Genomic DNA, 20,704 nt, shown 5'->3' on the forward strand with positions numbered 1-20,704 from the left:
TGATGTTTTCGCGCCATGTTCCCTCCCAATATTGGGGGGATGCTATTCTTACTGCAACCTATCTTATTAATCGGTTGCCTTCCCGTGTTCTTGACTTCCGCAGTTCGGCCGATATTTTACATGGGAATTCCACCTTTGTGGTTCCTCCCAAAGTTTTCGGTTGTGTGTGTTATGCCAGAGACACTAAACCTCATGGCAAATTTGATCATCGTGGGTTAAGGTGTATTTTTTTGGGTTATTCTCCAACCTAGAAAGGTTATAAGTGTTACCACCCTCCTTCTCGTCGTACTTTGGTCAGTATGGACATGGTCTTTCATGAAAGTCTTGCCTATTATCAGTCTACACATCTTCAGGGGGAGAATTCTGGTTCCAGTGAAGATGTGCTTATGCTTCCTTCCCTTGAAATTCCTCCTTTGGCTGCTGCCCAGCCTCCTACCACTGCTGCCCAGCCTCCTACCGCTGATGTCCAGCCTTCTTTGGCTGCTGCCCAACCTCCTTTGGCTGCTGTCCCTTCATCTGTAGGGACTCCTTTACAGGGGGAGTATGTAGGAAATAATGGTAGTAATGATCATTGTCAGGGGGAGTTGACTCCAGTCTAGAGAACCATCAGTGAATTTTAGAAGAAAATTGACAACTCTAATATCATCACCTACAAGAGACACTCCAACAGAGGGCAGCATCAATCCACTGTGGCACCAATACCTATCCAATTGCCAACCCAGGAGTCAGATCCTCCTCCTCCTTGTGGTGAGACCTCTCCTTCCGATCTACCTATTGCTCATCGAAAAGGTACTAGGACTGGCACCCTGCATTCCATTTCTCGCTTTGTTTCTTATAGTTCTCTTTCTCCATCTTTTCGTGCATTTGTGTCCTCTCTTTCTTCTGTTCCTATTCCTAAAAACTGGCAGGAAGCATATACAGATGGAAAGTGGAAAGCACCTATGTTGGAAGAAATGAGAGCTTTAGAAAAAAACAACACTTGGGATCTTGTAACCCTCCCTCCAAGAAAAAAACCAGTGGGATGTAAGTGGGTGTTTATGGTCAAACAAAAGATTGATGGGTTTGTGGATCGGTATAAGGCACGTTTAGTTGCAAAGGGCTTCACCCAAACATATGGGATTGACTATCAGGAGACTTTTGCCCCTGTTGCAGAATTGAATACAGTTCGGCTTTTATTATCGTGTGCAATTAATCTTGGATGGGATCTCCAACAGTTGAATGTGAAGAATGCCTTCCTAAATGGGGAACTTGGTGAGGAGGTATACATGGATATTCCACCAGGTTTTTCTTCTGACAATAATGAAGGCAAGGTGTGCAAATTGAAGCGAGCATTGTATGGGCTGAAGCAGCCACCTCAAGCATGGTTTGGTTGGTTCCACAAGGCAATGACATCTGTTGGCTACAAGCAAAGTAATGTTGATCATACTCTCTTTATAAAGAGAGCTGGTGAGAAGCTCACTGTTCTTATAGTGTATGTGGATGACATTGTAGTTACAGGCAATGATGGGGATGAGATCAGCCGATTGAAGAGGTTTCTTGGGCAGAAATTCGAGATTAAAGATCTAGGGCTGCTACGGTATTTTCTTGGGATTGAGGTTGCCAGATCTTCTAAAGGCATCTTTCTCTCCCAAAGAAAGTATATCCTAGACTTGTTGGCTGAAACTGGTCTGTTAGGATGTCACCCTTCAGATACTCCTATGGAGGCTACTGTTCGTCTCAAAGAAAAGGAGGGTGAACCTGTTGATAAAGGCCGGTACCAATGCCTAGTGAGAAAGCTGATTTATCTCTCACACACTCGTTCAGATATTGCTGTTGCTGTGAGTACTATGAGTCAGTTCATGCATGATCCCTATTCTTCTCACATGGAGATTGTTCTTCGGATTCTCCACTACTTGAAGTCAGCTCCTGGAAAAGGCATTCTTTTGTCTCCTAATGGTAACCTACGGGTAGAGGCGTATACCGATGCTGACTGGGCTGGTTCTGCAGATCAGAAGTCTATCTCTAGGTACTGTTCTTTTGTAGGTGGCAATTTGGTCACTTGGCGTAGCAAGAAGCAGAATGTGGTGGCTCGTTCTAGTGCTGAAGCTGAGTTTCATGCTATGGCACAAGGCATTTGTGAGTTACTTAGGTTGAAAGGCTTGCTACAAGATCTTGGTGTTCCTGTTCATCTTCCCATGATGTTGTACTGTGATAACAAAGCTACAATCAGCATTGCACACAACTTGGTATAGCATAATCGCACTAAACATGTTGAAGTGGACAGACATTTCATCAAGGAAAAGCTGGAAGAAAGGTTGATTTGTGTTCCCTTTGTGAAGTCTGCTGATCAGGTTGCTGATATCTTCACTAAGGGATTATCTGGGAAATTGTTCCATCCCATTCTAGTCAAGTTGGGCATGATTGATATATTTGCACCAACTTGAGGGGGAGTGTTAAATTATGTACACCAGAATATCATGGGGGTATTATGGTCTTTTAGGTATTTTATTTATTTTTTATTTATGTATTTATGAGCAAGGGTAGAAATGTAATTAGGGTTGTGACACTGTTCACGTGAACAGTGTCGTAAATAGTATTTTTCCTTGTAATCTCTTTTATTATTATTATAAATAGAGAGCTTGGCTGATCTCAGTTATCATTCAAGCATTATTCCACAAACCTGTTTTGTTAACAATAACAATAAACGGCTATAGTTCTAGGGTGTTTCCCATCCCACAATCAGTTGAGTGTAGCTCAGTTTCTTGTATGAGAATCATTCCAGTACAGCCTGAGTCGCACAGATGGAATTCAAGAGAGTTGGGTCCCACTCTTGAATTCCAATATCTGTGTGCCTCAAGCCTATAAGAGAATGAACATGAGTCAGCCTTGAATCAGTTTGACTTGAAGAACTATCTATATGGCTCAAAAGAATTAAGTGGACTGTCAAGAGAACCTTAATTTTCTTGATAAAACTTTTGGAATTTTATGAAAACTATAAAATTCTTCCATTCAATTGTTTTCAGCAAACAAACACGGCCCAAGTGAAATAAAAATAAAAAAAGAAGGGATGAACTTCCGAAACAGTAATTTTAAAAGCAAATTAAACAGACCTATTCTATTTATACCTAGAAAAGAACATCCTTCTAGAAACTAAACATGTTATAACACGAAACTCAGAGAATCTAGGAATGTGTCACCCATGAACTCCACACACAACTTCGGAGTGATTAGAAGATCAGTAGGGCTCACATGGACAGACGCCCTACTGAGGTAGTTAGCCAGCTAGATAGGCCTCTCAGCTCTCACCCTTGAGAATTAATTGTTGCTTATTATTGACTTCTGCTTTTCTGATAGTTTGATGTAGATACCATTTGGAAACGCTAAACCTGGGCATCGAACCAGATTACCTCCTTTTATTGTCTTCCACCTAACAATCAAAATTTATAATGATTAGACTGACATATAATTCTATATTGAAATTATTGTAAGAGAGAAAGAGAGATAAACATAATTAATGCCAAATGTTCTTTGTGTCGGGTGCAGGCTATGTTAAGACACATGGGTGTGCGAAATGATCATTAAAATCTTACCTGTCGTAATAGTAAACCCATGTGTCTGGGTACAGACTGCGTTGTGGCACACAGAACATCAGCCTCATAATTAAATATTAGGCATCATAATATTTTAAGTCTTTTCTAGCTTGAATTTGGGACACTGGGTGGGAGGAGAGGAAGAAAACGTTTCTAACTTAATAGAGTACCAATTAAATGACTAATAAATATTGTATAAAGATTTTTTAAATTTTTTTTTTTTTTTGGGGATAAGTAGAGTAGTAGATTTTATTAAAGAAAGAAAGAATTACAACACTCAGATGGGCAAAAATAAATCAAGGGAAAACTAAAAACAACAAAGTAAGACAAAAGACAAAATAAGCCCTATCCGAAGACCTCATGAGGAAACACTATGCCTGTACTTAGCACAATCCAGAGCCGAAGCTTGAAGATGGTTGACTTCAGTCTTAGTATCAAAGGTGAATGTTCAAAGAAACTTGTTATGTATGCCAATGGATTTCTAATAATTATGTATGTTTTTTCTACATTTTATTTTGTTTCAAGGCTCTTAGCTTAGGACTACTAGAAAATTAGTTTTTATTTATTAATTTATTTTTTTATTTTTTTATCTTGAATATTATTTAGGACTTAGGAATGTCCCTAAGATATTATTAAAATAAAATGAAATAAAATACAAAGGGAGACATAACCCACCTTACTCCAACTCGAAAGCACTCATGCTCACTCATAATAAAATAAAACCACTCAAACCCATAAACGGATTTATAGTCTGAAACAAAATAAAATCTAGAAAATTAGTTATTGAGGATATACTATCTCCATGTGCATTGTTCTATTTTATTAATGTATATTTGTGTCATGACTAATGAGAGAAGAGCTTCTATCTTCTACATTTAGAGTGAGGCAATACATCCCCTTGTATTTTTTCATAATTTTATTGATCAGTAAAATTTTCAAGGGTTGTTGGGTTTTTGAGTTCTTTGTTTTTTTTTTTTATATAAAAAAAAAAAACTTTGGAAAATTTAGTACCTTGAAACATTTTAAAATATACAAATCTAGCAGAGAATTTGTTCAAATTGTTACCTATAACCTGTAATCAAGTAATGAAGAAAGATGGCAATCTGCAACTTGGCAAATTCTGCACCAACACAAAATCTTGAACCACCTCCAAAAGCTATGAAATTCTTAGACCCAGCATTTGTTTCCATATTCTGTGTTATAACACAAAAATGTTTAAGTTAGAAGAACAATCAAACTGAATCCAATACCTTGTTCTATTAAAATTACTATAGTAATAGTACTGGATATCATCAATTCATTTTGCTTCAAAATGACGTAATAATTAAAAGAATGAACTATATATACCTCCCATCGCCGCGGATTGAAAGCAACGGGATCATCATACTTTTTCGGGTTCAGATGAACAACCGGAGCACATACCATAACAGCCCAGCCTGCTGGAATAATGTATCCTACACAAATTTCAATTTGCATAAGAAGTGAAACTAGAAGTGAAATAAAGACAAGGAATCCCCTAGTCCATACAACTTAGGCAGTGTTGGGTATGCATTCTAGGTCGATTTTGCATTCTCGAATGGCTGTTTTTATAGTCCGAGAATGCAAAATCGACTTAGAATGCATTCCTAGAATGCACACCAAACACAGCCTAAATAATTTAATAGATTTTGAACTTGCCATTTATCTCTACATCAGCTGTTGCTTTTCTGAAAATCCCTGGAGCAATATTTGCAAGCCTAACCATTTCATTGATGACCTGCAACCCAAAAAGAGAGAGACAGAGAGAGAGAGAGAGAAAGAGAGAGAGAGAGGGGGTTCATTGTAATAAAGCCAGACAATAAAAATAAATTAATGTTGATGTTTCATCTGGAATAAAACTCTGTAACTCACCATTGATGTAAATGTCATAGATTTATATTCTTTCCATGTGATTCCACTGTCTTTATCTTTTCGGTTTCTTATAATCTCCTCATGTTCTTTCTGGAACACAATCATGTATAATTTAGAAACATCACAATAACTTAGCTAGGCATCAAAAAGAAAGAAAGTGGTATTTTCTGATTTTCATGGCTTGGTTGGGAGAATTTAAGATCTCCATTCATATCCATAATAAGAAGACTCTTAAGTTTGTTTCTTTTAGTGCCTAATCTTTGTGCTTAATAATTCTCTATATATATGGACCGAGTTTCCCTCCACCCATGGTATGGGGAGGGTATTTTGGAACATACCCTCCCCATATATATGGACTGAATTTCCCTCCCCCCATGGTGAACGGAATCTCATTCACTGCAGGGCGTGAAAGGGTATGGGGAGAGTATTTTGGAACATACTAAAATCCTAGGAGGGGTTTGTGAACCCTAGGATGGTAGGTGAACCGTCCTCTATGGGTGGAGGGAAACTTAGTCCTAACTTAATATTAAAAATATATTTAACGAAGCCCAGAAATCATTCCCCCTAAAAAAACACAATGGTCTATCCCTACAGATGAATCAAACTAAAAGGGAAAACTGAAGAGGACACAACGACGGAGCAACCCAAAACACCCACACCTGGGCCTACCCGAGAGAACCAAATCAATTGAGAGGACTAATCAAAGGACCACGCGAGGTGAGGGGGATAATAAAAATTATTCATACCGTTAATTCTTCTAGGACTTGAGGGTGTTCTTCAAGCATCTTCATCCCAAATGCTAAAACCTCAGAAGTTGTCTCATAACTAGCAAATAGAAGAGTGAAGAGTAAATGTAGAGCAATCCTTTCACTAAGGAGGGACCCTTCTTTCTTTATTTCCTTGATAATAATATCAAAGAAATCACCATGTTGCTTCTCTGGTGATGCAACCCTTTCATCTAACAGCTCTTTAAGCATTTTCATAATCTTCTTCTGTCCCTACATGAATGAACACAGTGAAATCAAAAGAGGATTATTGAAACAATAAAAAAAAATAATTAAAACAAAAGAAGAGGGTAAAGTAGTAATTATCAATTTAATACCTGTAGACATTTGTAGTAGGTAGTACCAGGAACATTCAAAGGAAAGGAAATTAAACCTCTTATGAAAATCATAAAACTCTCTAATAGCTTTTTTGAGGAGATCTCTTCATCATAACTAATCAGCTTCTTAGCAACTAATTCAAATATCATCTGAGAAGTAGTTGCATTAACATTAGTCAATATATATTAATCAAAAGCTCTCTCCAAGACATTAATTAAAATCTCTTAATTAGAATGAATGAAACTTACACTTGAAATACCATATTTCAACTCTATGCTGTCTTGGGATGTCCAAAACTTGAGATGTTTGATTGTTTGCTGTTCCATTGCAGGAAGAAGTTTTTCTTTGAGGTTTTCAGAACCAAATATACTCAAAATCAAACTCCTGAGGTACTTATGGACAAAACCATGAACAGAAATCAAACTTTCTTCCCCAAATATCTCAGTAAAAGTATCCATATACCAAATTTGGAATAACTTTCCTTCTTGTTGAAAGATAAATTGATTGATTTCAGGATCAGTTGATATCACAACAGGTCTACCAACTAGACTAGTTTTGAACAATGCTCCATATCTGCATATATAGAACAGTTTCAATTATTAATGTAATAAGAAGAGATCAAAAAGGAAATAGTAGTTGAGATAGAAAGGAACTTAATATTTACCTATCCATCCTCTTTTTAATGAATGGTTGGATATCAATTGATGGAGTTGGGATGAAGTACTGAAGGGTCTCTCCAATAAGTGGAAAACCCATTGAACCTGGTGGGAGAATACCATTGCATTTAGGGTTACTCCATCTGTAAACCCAATGTACAATGTATATTACAACTAGAGACACACCAAATAAAGCAACAGACCACATCTCTCTCTCTCTCTCTCTCTCTCTCTCTCTCTCTCTCTCTCTCTCTCTTATGTTGATTAGGGCAGGAACAAGGGACAGAGCTCCTTAAATAGATAGGGTGAGTGAGGCTTTATTACAGTTGAGGTGATTGGTCCTTCAATTGTGATGTGCATTACGAGATCAGATCAGAATCATTTATTCATTTTATTAACAATAAACTACACGTCACCTTTGTTTCTTTCAAGTTCTGTACTAAGCTTTAAGTCCAATGAATGGATTCCCACCAAAGCTCGCCCCAAGGTGCAATAACTCCTCTAATTAGTATCAAAAGACTGCTCAGCCTCATGCACTCACATGTAAGACTTATTTTTTTTTTTAAAATTTAACTTTTATGAATAGAAGAATATATTCAACTAAGTATCAAAATACAAGGAAACCACCCAATAGGGGGAGAAGGGAAGAAAAGAAAAGGAAAGATCCGGCAACAACTAATAGAGAATTTGATCCCAACAAAGAGGGACCCAATGAAGGAAGGAGGTAGGCAGGTTCCAAGCTCGAATAGTGAGCTTATTTCTACTTGTTAGAACAGGTGAACTGAATACAGAAAGGAGGAAGAAGATAATATAGACCAAGAATTTAGTGTGGTCTTTGGTTGTCAAAACCTAGGTCTAGGGTAATGGGTTTTTTTACTATCAATTGGTTTGATTACAATACTTATTTAAAGACGATTCTTTAATTATTTGTGGAACAATCCCTCTACGTAAGGTAAGGAGAGTTGGAACCTTATCTTGATAGCTAGTTTTGATTTTCCTTCCAACTGAATTCTCCGTTATATTTGGTAGGCCACAATGATATATCCTTGGTGGCATGGATAGGTGAGGAAATATCCTTGGTAGCATGGGTTGCTGAGGAGAGATTTTCTCTTATACACCCCCTCAAATTTAATGGGGATGAAATCACCATGAGGTTGGATAGCAGAGTAGCAAAGCATGGACGTGGGAAAGTGGCTTGGTGAAGATATCAGCCACCTGATCCTTGGTTGAGATAAAACAGACGTCCAGATTTCCTTTAGCAACTTTATCTCGGACAAAGTGGAAGTCGATCTCGACATACTTATTTTGCACATGGAATACAGGTCGGTGACACCCACATTGTCACAGCACAGTATCAGAGTTGATGGAAGAAAAACATGTAATTCCTTGGGTAAGGATTGAAGCCAAGTGGGTTCCACGGCTGTATTGTCAATAGCTCAATATTATGCCTCAGTGCTAGATCGAGCAACCATTGCTTGTTTACGGGAACTCCATGATATTAGATTGGTGCCATGAAAAATGGCAAAACTCCCTGTAGACTTCCGATCATCAGGATAACCAGGAAGATAACTTCATGCTAGATTATTTTTCAAAGAAAAGCCCATGATCAATAGTGGCAACGAAGGATCCACTTTATGGCCGCCCAATAATCCGTAGATGGGAGCATAAATTGACACATCTTATTAACTACAAATTGTATATGATGAGTCAGGGTTGCATACTGCAATGCACCAACCGTGCTACTATATAAAGTTGGATCACTCATCGGTGTGCCAAATAACTTGGTGAGCTTAGTTGAAATTGCCATGGGGTAGACACCGGCTTAGAATCAGACATGTTGGTCTTAGCAAGTAAGTCAAGGATGTATTGCCTCTGGGAAAGAACCAATCCATGACGAGCAAGGACGACACTGATACCCAAAAAATATTGGAGCAGCCCCAGATCCTTGATTGCAAAGATCGACGCCATGGTACTATTGAAGTGCTTGAGTGTAGCATCAATACTCCCAGTGATAGCTATTTCGTTGACATATATCAAAATATAAATCGTGACAATGTCTTTGCTGTAGATGAAAAGTGACATATTGATCTTGGAACTGTCAAACTCATTTTATAGCAAAAAGGAGCTGAGATGCTCAAACCAAGCATGCGATGCTTGCTTCAGGCCATAGAGGCAGCAGTGAAGTTGACACACATGATTGGGTGAAGAGAATCAACGATCCCAAGAGGTTGTGACATAAATACCTCTTCATTTAGAATCCAGTGGAGAAAGCATTTTATTCGTCAAGTTGCCATATAGGCCATGACTTGGATAACGCAATCGACAACACCAGACAAATTGTAGTGGGTTTGACAACCGGACTAAATGTCTTGGTATAGTCTAAACTTTCCTGCTGGTTATACTTTTTGGCAATGAAACAAGCTTTGTATTGATCAAGGCTGCCATCAGCCTTTCTCTTAATCCTAAACACCCATTTGCAACCAACAATATTCAGGCTTGGACCGGGGGGGGGGGGGGCAAGAATCCAAGTGCCACTTCGCAAGAGAATGATGAACTCACAATCCATGGCCTGGCACCATTCTTGATGTTTATTTGCAATGGTGCAGAAGTTGCAATATAAATTTTGGGATGACGAGTGCCATATTGCTAACACAAGACCATGTGATGAAGTGGTCTAGGAGGAGATGGAGTAGGAAGATCTACAACAATGTCAACAATGGAAAGAGAGGAAGAGGATGGGGGGGATAGGGGTGGGCACATCCCATGGAAGGGAAGCATATGGAGGTGATGGCGGTGTGCCAGGGGAGGTCGGTGATGATGGTGGTGGTGGGGTAGGGCCTGATGATGCTGGCCAATGTAATGAACAACGAGAGGAGGTCCAAGGAGAGAGGGCTAAGATATAACTACGTTTGGCCGTATAGAGGTGATTTCCAGTAAGGGAAACTAGCTCCTGTCAAAAACAATATGTCGAGAAATAACAATCTGTTTGGTTCCATTGTCAAGACAAATGTATCCCATGTGTCGAGCACTATACCCTAAGAAGATGGGTAGATCTTATCGGTATTCCAATTTATGTAGCGTCACAAGAACGGATGGCATGCACATCCAAATACCCGTAAATGATCATAAGGGGGAGGCACACCATGTAACCAAAACATAAGAGAGACATTCTGAAGTAGGAGTTGGGAGTCATTTAATTAAGAAAACCGCAATAACAAATGCAGACTTTAACTCACCTTCTTCAATCTAGTTGGGGATTAAGAAGATGTGGGCTTTTATTTCTGATCATGAATCATGGATTGTTGGCGATGGGACGCAAATTGATTTCTGGCATGACAAGTGGATTGATGTCAGCTTGGTTGCAGCTAGAGCAGGGATTGATGATCCGGGGGTGAAAAGGTTGCACTCGCCTTTAGCTTGTTTCATAAATAATGCCACTTGGACCTTCCCCCAAGTTGAGTCGCCTACCTTGCGGCATATCTTCAATGATGCAGCGAAAATTACCCTTCCTTCGATCCAGGCGAGTGACGAAAGGGTGTGGACCCTATCTTAACAGGGTAACTTCACGGTACAATCTGCGTGGGAGGGGCTTTGTCGAACAGCTGATCACCCCCCTTAGCATGCAGCAGTTTGGGCACGCTTTTTGCAGCCCCGCCAGTCTTTGTTTGGATGGCGTTTTTTCCAAGGAAAATTGCCTACTGATGATAAGGTGGTACAACTGGGAGTGCCTTTTGTTTCTCGCAGCAATTTGTGTTTGAAAGCCTTTGAGTCCCAACAACATCTCTTCTTTGAATGTCCACTCTCTTTGAAGATATGGCAAGGGTTTCTTGCAATTTTTCAGAAGGCATGGCCGATGGTGAGCTCATTATCTGACTTACTCACATGGTGGAAGGACAAGGCCACATGCGCCCCTCTACCACAGGTATGGATGGCGGGGTTAATTTTGATTCCTTATCAAATCTGGAATGAAAGAAACCATAGGCGATTTGAGGGGTAGGGGAAGACTTCAAATACCATTCTTCGCCACGTTAAATCAGATCTTAGAGATGCTTCATCCTTTATGAAATGCGTCATCAAATCCATACAAGACCTGCTGATTGCACGTGATATTGGTGTTGCATTCCCACAGGCACACACCATTGAAATCATTGAAGTATTGTGGAAAAAGGCGAGTTTTGATTGGGTGAAGCTGAACATTGATGGATGTTCATTGGGGAACCCGGGTCATTCCAGTGCCGCTAGAATTTTTAGAAATTCCCAAGGTCAGCCTGTGGGAAGCTATGCCGATTACCTGGGAATTACTACTAATCATACTGCAGAATTTACGGCTTTCTTTATTGGTGTGCAGTTGGCTTGTGACAAACACATTATACGACTATGGATTGAAAGTGATGCAGAGGTAGTCGTGACAGCTATAAAAAATGGGAACATCCCCTGGAAATTCAAACAGGCTTGGATTGGCGTGGCAAGCTATCTCCAAGGCATCAGGTGGAAAATCACTCATAGCTACAGGGAGGTAAACACAGTTGCTGACATTATTGCAAAGAAATGTGCCTCTACACACACCTCTCAACGATGGGATGAAGCACCACCCTATGCTCACTATGAGGTTGAATGGGACTTGCTAGAGACGAGTCGATTTCGTTTCTGATGATGGTAGACTTTTAACCTCTGACCAGTGCTGGTGTAGGTATTCCCTGACTTCCTGTTGATGGCAATGCCAAAGGTGGGATTTCGAGGATGTCCTATAACTAGTTTATTGTTGGCATAGTGCCAAGGATGGTTTTGTATCTTTGCAGTCCCCTACCTGGGGACCCTCTAGAACTTGTATTATATTCATTATTCTAATACATACTTTGCTTACCTTTAGCCCCCCAAAAAAAAAAATGCAGATTGCCAAAAATTCCAAGGAATGGAGGCATGTGCAAGTAAGGCAAGCCATGTCTCAACAATATGTCGATGTCTCCGTTCGGCAGAATAATTTTGTTCATGGAATGGAGGCATGTGCAGAATCCACTCTAGGTGATTAGTGGTAAGTGGTTTTAAAAGTTGGAGAAGTGGTTTTCCAGGGCAATTTTTGGACAGGTTAGGGTTTCTGGGCAAGGTGTGGAGGGAGAGAGAGAGGGTTATTGGCAATAACCCAAACGGTCATGAGGAGGGCAGCGGTGTTGGTGGAGGAATAGGTAAGGGAGGGGGACTCGAGAATTGGTAAGGGTAGAGGAGTTGGAGGTGGTGTTGGAGGTGGGGCTTCATGGTGGTGATGGTGTTAATGGTGGGTGGCAGTGGTGGTAGAAGTATTGGGTATCTACATTGTAAAAGAAGACGATGATTTGGGAACAATGAGGGCATTTTGGCTTTTTAAATTTTAGCAAATAAGTCAGGGCAATTAGGTCTTTCCAAATATTAGAAAAGATAGAAGAAAGGGTAGTTTGGCCATTTTTTAGCATTTAACGCCTGGTGTGGACTTAAATGGCTTTAGGGGAGTAAAATAGAGGTGGTATGTGGAATTTTTAGGGGTGGTACGTGGACTTGTCAGAACCTTAGGGGGGTATGAGGAATATTGGGCGCATTTTAGGGAGGTATGCATATTTAACCCCATACTAATAAAAGCATCTAAGAACAAATAATGCTAAATTTCATTATCCCAAGAAAAACCCAAAAAACGACCAGATCCACTGTAATCAACTTATATATTGGAACAAACTCTTACCAAAAAAAAAAAAAAATGGAACAAACTAAAACCCTAAGAAGGATTTGTAAACCCTAGGATGGTGGGTGAACCGTCCTCTAGGGGTGGAGGAAAACTTTATCCTGTTAGTATTTAGATGTTTCCTTTTTCAGAAAAAATTATAAACATAAATTAAAAAAAATCGTGCAATTATTTCTAAAACTGGTTATTGTCTCCTGAAAAAAAAGTCAAACTAATATAAAATACCCAAATACATATCTACACCCATTCTTCCACTTCAGTGTCTTTTCTTAATTAAAGAAATATATAAATATCTTCTTGTCCCCATCGAGCACTTTTTTTTTTTTTTTGGTTTAAATGGATGTCCCCCTCAACCACCATGTAGAGAGAGGACCAATGGACCATCCTATCAAAAACTGATCTATTAAAACTGTTCATGCATGCTAATGCTCCTTATGATCCTCACTTTGATGCTTTTATGATTTTCCCAATCTGACAACTATTCATCAAAAAGAAAATACCAAAGTCAACTTTGTAACACCCAAAAAAATATATATATTAATAATTTTAATTATATTTTTTTTATTTGGATAGTGTTTGATATAGTGAATTTTTTATACTCAGATGATAAAAAATAGTTATTTTTATCGCTCAAGAATATAAAATCGACTTAGAAACCAAAAGCATTCCAATAATGCATACCAAACAAAGCCTTGATTTAATATTTAATAATATATACCTCTGTAATGACTTCTTTATTCTCCTTGGGTGAATATAATTTTGACCATTCCCGCCCCTTCAAGTTTCTTTCAGGACACGAGGTGGTTTTGCTAAGATAATAAATTTATAACTTGGTTCTATGAATGAATGTTGTACGGTATAAATTAGAAAAAATGAAATTATGAAATTATCTCATAAATAAAATCCACTCACATTGGGGTCTCCACCAATGATCCTATAGCTGGAACCAAGGGAATCTAAGTTTTGTACATCTTCTCTTGGTGTCAGAGTTGAAGCAAATACAAATGTTTAAAACTTTACTCAATGTAGGTAAGCTTTAACAGAGACAGAGAGAGAGAGAGAGCCTAGTTGATGTTTAACAATGGCATTTTGGGATCCGGTCCATCACCCAGGGAATGATCAGTGAGGCATCCAATGGCTGGGCTGATTGGATACATGCCGAGATGCATGTAAATACACATCCCAATGTGGGCTCAATCAGCCCAGTCATTGGATGCTCATTGGCAGTTTGGCACTCCCTGAGCTATGGGGTCATTGGAGAAGAGTCCGATGTGGCATTTTAAGTCTTATCCTTTTTTTTTGGGTTTTTTATAAATGCCCCCCTGAAAATGTTCATTTGTCCAAATGTCTCACTACAATTTTTTTAATTGCAAACTCCCCCCTACTTTTAAAACAGTGTAGCACTTTGGTCCAATCTATTAGTCTGGGAAGTTAGAGGTTAGTTTCAGGGAATCTAATGACCAAAATGCCCTTATGATAAAACCCACCAAAATTAAATAAGAAGGTGATCAAATTGCCCTCATCTTCCCCAAAATCCAAATGGTTTCGTCGCGCAACCCTAATTTCATTGATTTTAATTGAGAAATTCCATAAGCTGAGAGACCAAATGGAAATGAAATCCATGAAAGCAAACACCTGATTTCTCGGTTTTCATCATGAAACCGAGACCCACAATTCACCAAATCCCACCTAGACTATCAAAAATTTATGAAAACCCTGCAACTCAAAAACAGATCTTCTTCCCTCTCTTCAATGAAATCAACTCAGCTCTGTATAGTGTAAAATCATTATTTGAACACTTAATACGACTCTCCTCTTCAATTGATTCACCAAATGGAAAAATGATCATGACCACCTCAAATCGTAGCACAAAAACCCTAACTAAGCTTTCGTATCTTTGAGAAGTCCAATCCTCTCTTCCCCAAATTCCAAGAGTTAATTAAATTTCTCGGGTTCATAAATTTTGACGAATGAAATTGGTCCTTAGCAATTAGCTTCAAACGATTATTAATAACTAAGTTTAATAGGAAGAACAAATTTGACGAATGCCCAAATGGAGTATTTCTAACTAAGCATGGGTTGGTGTCATTAGACCACATCAAGTTCAAATTGAAAGGGGGAAAAGAAATCAAATAAATTACTTTTGCCGAACTAGTATCTTCTAGTCTCTAGTCTCTTATTTGTTTAATCAATCTAGTACAAAAGACCAGCAATCTACCAACGAAAAGCCCTAGGTTGTAAATCGATTGGAATTTTGGATTAGTCGTTAACTCATGGACAAAAAAGTGACAGCAAAGGAGAAAGAAATAGAGTAGAACAAAAGCATTAGTGTTCAGAATAAATATAGCAAATATTTTGAAATGGATAAGATTTTGATTATGGATTTGCAGTATGAGATCCTTATGAGATTGCACAGGATGGTTTTTTGGATAGAGTTTTGGGGTTTTTTCCATTTTCAGTTTCAAACCTAAACGATTTGGGAAGATGAACGCAATTTGGTCACTTTACATTTTAATTTTGGTTGGTCTTTATCATAAGGGTATTCTGGTCATTAGATTCCTTGAAACTAACCTCTAACGGCCCAGACTAACGGATTGGACCAAAGTGCTACACTGTTTTGAAAGTAAAGGGAAATTTACAATTAGAAAAATTGTAGGGGCCATTTGTAAAAAACTTTTTTTTTTTTTGGGAAGAACACTTTATTAACTAACATGAAAATTCATACAGCTATATATCATATATGTATGAGAGGAGACTGAATAAGCCAATCAGAAAGAAAGTATAGTTCATATAGATTCTCATTTTTCAATGATTCAATCTATAATTACTGGTAGAACAGATCTTGCTTACCAATCAAAGGTTAAGTCAACCACTCTTTTTTTAATAGTTTCAGTGAGAATATAATTTCATGGGTTCTTTCAGATATTTTGCTTTTTGCCAAACCCTGATACTTTTGTGAACCACCAAAATTTTTAATTTTGGTGGTCCATGCATACAATCACCTGGACATTAATTCTGTATTAATTTTAATTTTTTAATTTCATTTTGTTGATCCTTGATTAGCTTAAAAAAAATATTGGATTGAGTTTTCCTTAAACAACAGTTCATTATTGAGGTGTCCTTCGACACTCCCTTAAAAGAACCCTCAAAAGAATGATTTAGCATGTCCCTTATCAAGTTTCAACTCCAAGTGCAATCATTTAATTTGCCATCTATTCAGGTTTATGCTAGGGGTGTCAACCGGTTGGGTTCAGTCGGGCTTAGACGGGCCTCACGGTGCTTAAAGCCTGCACCATGACCGACCATTTAAGTCGGGCTAGGTCGGGTTTTGGGCTATAATCGGGCTAGTGTAATAAACCCTTAACCGGGCTATGGACATGTTTAACTCTAAACGGGCTTTAACCGGGTCTTAACCGGGCTATGGACATGTTTACTTTTTCTTCCTCGCTTCTTAGGTTTATTAGTTTTGATCAATGGTGGGGAAAAAAAAATCCTAATCATGTGATCCAAAAAATATGGGTATATAAGTTAATCAAGGTATCAATTAAAGTCCAACGTCTCCTAGGCTTGCTCATGCTACAAGGGATCAAGCTACTGCATCAGTTTTGATATGAGAGTGAGTGAGACCATATTATAACATGTATGTGTGTATTAATAACCTAATCCATCGGCCAAGAGGTGAAAATTTTCAAGACCCATATTAAGTTAAACCTGATCATCCAAAGACCAAACACGCTATTAAAATTTATAAATATTCAGTTCACAAGGTTTCAAAACCAGCAAATAAGATCGGGCTAGGTCGGGCTAGCATTCCGTCTGTCCGATCGGGCGCTCGACGGACTAAGACCCCACATCGGGACCACCCGGTTACTACATGTGTCAGACTTAAGCCTGCACATTTAGTAAACGGGCCAGGCTAGGCTTTAACCAGGCCAGACCTGGAATTGACACCCCTAGTAGTCTCATATTGATAGTTTCAAATTTTTTCATACTTCAATTGACCACGTTGTCATTTTTCATTGGACTATAACTTGACATGTGAGTTAGATATCTTGGGATCTACCTATTTGCTAGGGCAGCGTTTGGTATGCATTCTAGGTCGATTACGCAATCTCGAATGATAAAAATAATTGTCTTTATCACCTGAGAATACGAAATCTACCTAGAATACATTCCAAGAATGCATACCAAACACAGCCCTAAGTGTCCACCCACTATATTTTTTTCCTCTCTATAGTGTCATCCACCAAAAATCAATCCTTAGATGTTAGCCGCTTAGCAATGTACCATCCAATAGTTTATTCATTCATTTATAAAGTTTTGTTGGTGCATTGCACCTAGACCATATTGAAATTAGCTGGGCATTAAGAATGTTAATTTGGGATCTAACCCAACTATAAATCGGGTAATAAAATTTTGACTGAATTCCAAATAATTGGAGGCTATATTTTTCTAGAACTTAGGTAAGTTTCAATCAATTTTAATATATATTCATCTAACACATAAAGTGATAACTTTTTTTTTTTGGTAGAAGATAAAGTGATAACTTTAACTTTTCATACCAGCCACACTTATATTAAAGCTTATGTAATCAATCCCATCTACAACCTAATAATACCATAGTTTTAATTACAAACAGGCCAATAAATATATAAGCTTTAAGTTTACTAAAATATTTATAAATGATGAAATTGATAAGTCTAAAATGAAATGAAGGAATGAAGTGAACTGAAACTATAGGTCCATCCATGTGTACGAATAGTATGGATTGGAAGTAAAGGTAAGTAAAGTAAAGGAATGAAATGAAATGAAACAAAATGAATAACAAAGAATTTGTAACTGCCAATCCTTTCTTCGCTCACCCCTCTTTTGTGTTTATCCACTCCATCTAGTGGAGTACTATTGACGAATTTAGTATAAGAGACGTGCATCATCCATATAGAGGATAGAAACTTGGTAGCGAACTTAATACTCTTGGCTATGAGGGACTTTGATGTGATATTGGGTATGGATTGGTTAGCTACCTACCATGCTAATGTCCATAGTTTTCAGAAGGAGGTGATCTTCAGACCCAGAGATGATGATGAGTTCACACATTCTGGGGTGATTGCCCCACTATTATAATTGATATCAGCCATTCAAGCTAAGCAGCTGATTTAGTAGGGTTTCCAGGGCTACCTTGCCAATATAGTGATACAAATTAAGGTGAAGGGACCCATGCTAGCAGACGTAGAGGTTGTCAGGGATTTCCCATATGTGTTCCTTGACGATCTAGTCGTCTTGCCGCCTAACTAAGAGATGGAATTCCCTATAGAGTTTATACCTGAAACAACACCAGTCTCCAAGCACCGTGCAGGATGGCACTAGAAGAGTTAAAGGAATTGAAGGAACAATTGCAAGAGCTCTTACATAAAGGGATTGTCAGACCCAGTACATTCCCATGGAGAGCATCGGTACTATTTGTTAAGAAGAAAGACGGATCAATGAGTTTATGCATTGACTACAGTTAGTTGAACGAGGTCACTATCAAGAACAACTACTCATTTCCTCTCTTTGATGACCTGTCTGACCAAGTACAGGGTGCAAAGGTCTTTTCCAATATTGGCCTTAGATCTGGGTATCATCAGTTGAAGATCCAGAAGGTGGATGTCTATGGACACTATGAGTTTCTAGTCATGTCATTCGAGTTGAAAAATACCCCAACTACATTTATGGATCTAATAAACCGAGAATTCCATGAATTCCTAGACCGATTCTTCATTGTGTTCATTGTAACATCTTGGTGTACTCCAAGAGTGAGGAGGAGCTTAAAGCACATCTAAAAGCAGTGCTTCAGAGGTTGAGAGAGAAGGAGTTGTTCGCCAAACCTAGCAAGTGTGAGTTTTGGCTAAACCAAGTGAACCTTTTGAGCCATGTTATTTCTAAAGATGTCATTTTAGTGGATCCCAATAAGATTGAAGTTGTGACCAACGGGACCAGACCGACTAATGTGATAGAGATCCGAAGTTTCTTAGGACTGATCATTTGTTATAGGAGATTCATAGAGGGATTCTCTAGCATTGTCCTACCCTTTTCCAAGTTGATAGGAAAGAATGTACGGTCAAGTGGACCAATGACTGTGAAGAGAGCTTCAGGAAAGTAAAAGAAAAGTTGACCATTGCACCTATGTTGACTATTCCCTTAAGTTCAGGTGGAATGATGATTTACAACGATGCTTCAAAGAAGGGTTTCGCTTTTACAACACGGAAAGGTAGTAGCCTATGCCTCTCGACAATTGAAGCAATCATGGTAATGCTTCTCAGGTTTTCTTTTGGATTTCTTCAAGCATCGTGCCAGAGAATTTAGAAGGTTTGAGCAGTATGAGTGACCCTCCACCCAGTAGGGATGTAGTGGAAGACAGGCTATTGGTCAAAGTACAGAGGATGATTCATATGGAGTCAACATGGGCACGTATGATAAAATAGGAAAGAGAATGTTAGTGTGGACCCAACTATTTATTCTATGAGAATGATATAAAGGAATGTGTGCAAGGGTAGTGCAAATCTTTTCCCCATAAACCATTTGGAAGCATTAAATTGTACCATTTGTACAGTACATATCTCCAACTAGCACTATTAAATAAAGGGTAAAAGTCATCTAGTGAGCCCATCCAGAGACGGCTTTATTGATGGCCTTGAGATGTAGTGACTTATACTCGTGCCACATGGAGTCATTTGGTCATTTATTTCTGGAATGCAATTTCTCAAAAGCGTTAGGGATCAAATTTATGGAGTGCTTTGGTCTAAATTGGAACAGCCCCTCTTCAATTTTGGCTCTTGTCCATACGCAAGGCTAGAGTTCTTTCTTTAAAAGGTACATGGTTGGCGGATTGACTCTAGTATCTTACGACATTTGGTTGGAAAGAAATCAAAGGAGATTTACGGGTAAAAGAAATACATCTACCCACAATATCTTTAAGATGATCTTGTGGGATCTTGGTGATATTGGTTCCGGTATGAAGGGATTAGTTTCGTTTGTGGAAGATCTTACTTGTTTAGAGAAAATATGGGCTTAGTGGTTCGGCCTAGGTCTCAGATCATGGAAATACATTGGTGTGAGCCTGAGTTGAATGTTGATGGCTGCTCCCGTGGTTATCTGGGTTGAGCTTAGGGCTGCAACAGGGTAGGATTGGGTCGGGCCATTTAAACCTCAGCCCAACCCTATGTCCCCTTTGCTGGGCCTAGACCCGGCCTAACCCTAACTCTAAGCCAGAAAAATCCAACCCTGGCCCGCCCTCAGGGTCAAGTCGGGCTGAGCCTGATTGGTCCTGATCATTTGGGGGGGGGGGGGGGAGATGCATGGACTGGCCAGGTTGGGAAGAAGAAGAAGAACTAAAAGAAAAGAAAAAAAAAAAAAAAAAAAAAGAAAGAAAGAAAGAAGAAGACACGGTCAGGTTGGGCCGGACCGGGATCACCCCAAGACCTCAACCCTAACCTAGCCCGGTCCTCACTCAAGGCCAGAAATTCCCAACCCTGACCCACCCTAAGAGCCAAGGTATCTCAACCCAAGCCCTGTTCAGGCTTAGGGCGGGCTACGCTGGGCTTGGGCCATCAGGGCCAAACTTGCACCCCTGGTCGAACTGGTATGAGTGGTGTTTTTAGGGACCATCGTGGGACAGTGATTTGCACCTTTCAAGAATACCTTGGTGTCAAATCCAATTTTGAGGCTGAAATATTTACACATCTTTGGTCTATATAGAGTCAAGAAGTTGGGTATAAACAAGCTTAGGATTGAATG

The 20,704-nt window shown here is 39.0% G+C and overlaps 1 protein-coding gene across 1 annotated transcript; it reads right to left on the reverse strand.

The window, feature by feature from the left end:
- Window positions 1–3,294: 3,294 nt before the first annotated feature.
- Window positions 3,295–7,426, reverse strand: LOC122665850 (cytochrome P450 87A3-like). Its single transcript, XM_043861984.1, has 9 exons — window positions 7,227–7,426; window positions 6,811–7,135; window positions 6,562–6,711; window positions 6,206–6,457; window positions 5,460–5,549; window positions 5,232–5,325; window positions 4,917–5,050; window positions 4,635–4,762; window positions 3,295–3,406 (listed from the first exon to the last, which is right to left on the reverse strand). The coding sequence occupies exons 1-9, from the start codon at window positions 7,424–7,426 to the stop codon at window positions 3,295–3,297; spliced, it is 1,485 nt and encodes a 494-aa protein (XP_043717919.1).
- Window positions 7,427–20,704: the final 13,278 nt, after the last annotated feature.

The sequence above is a fragment of the Telopea speciosissima genome, chromosome 6, assembly GCF_018873765.1.
Source record: "Telopea speciosissima isolate NSW1024214 ecotype Mountain lineage chromosome 6, Tspe_v1, whole genome shotgun sequence".
In the NCBI taxonomy this organism is placed as follows: Eukaryota; Viridiplantae; Streptophyta; class Magnoliopsida; order Proteales; family Proteaceae; genus Telopea; species Telopea speciosissima.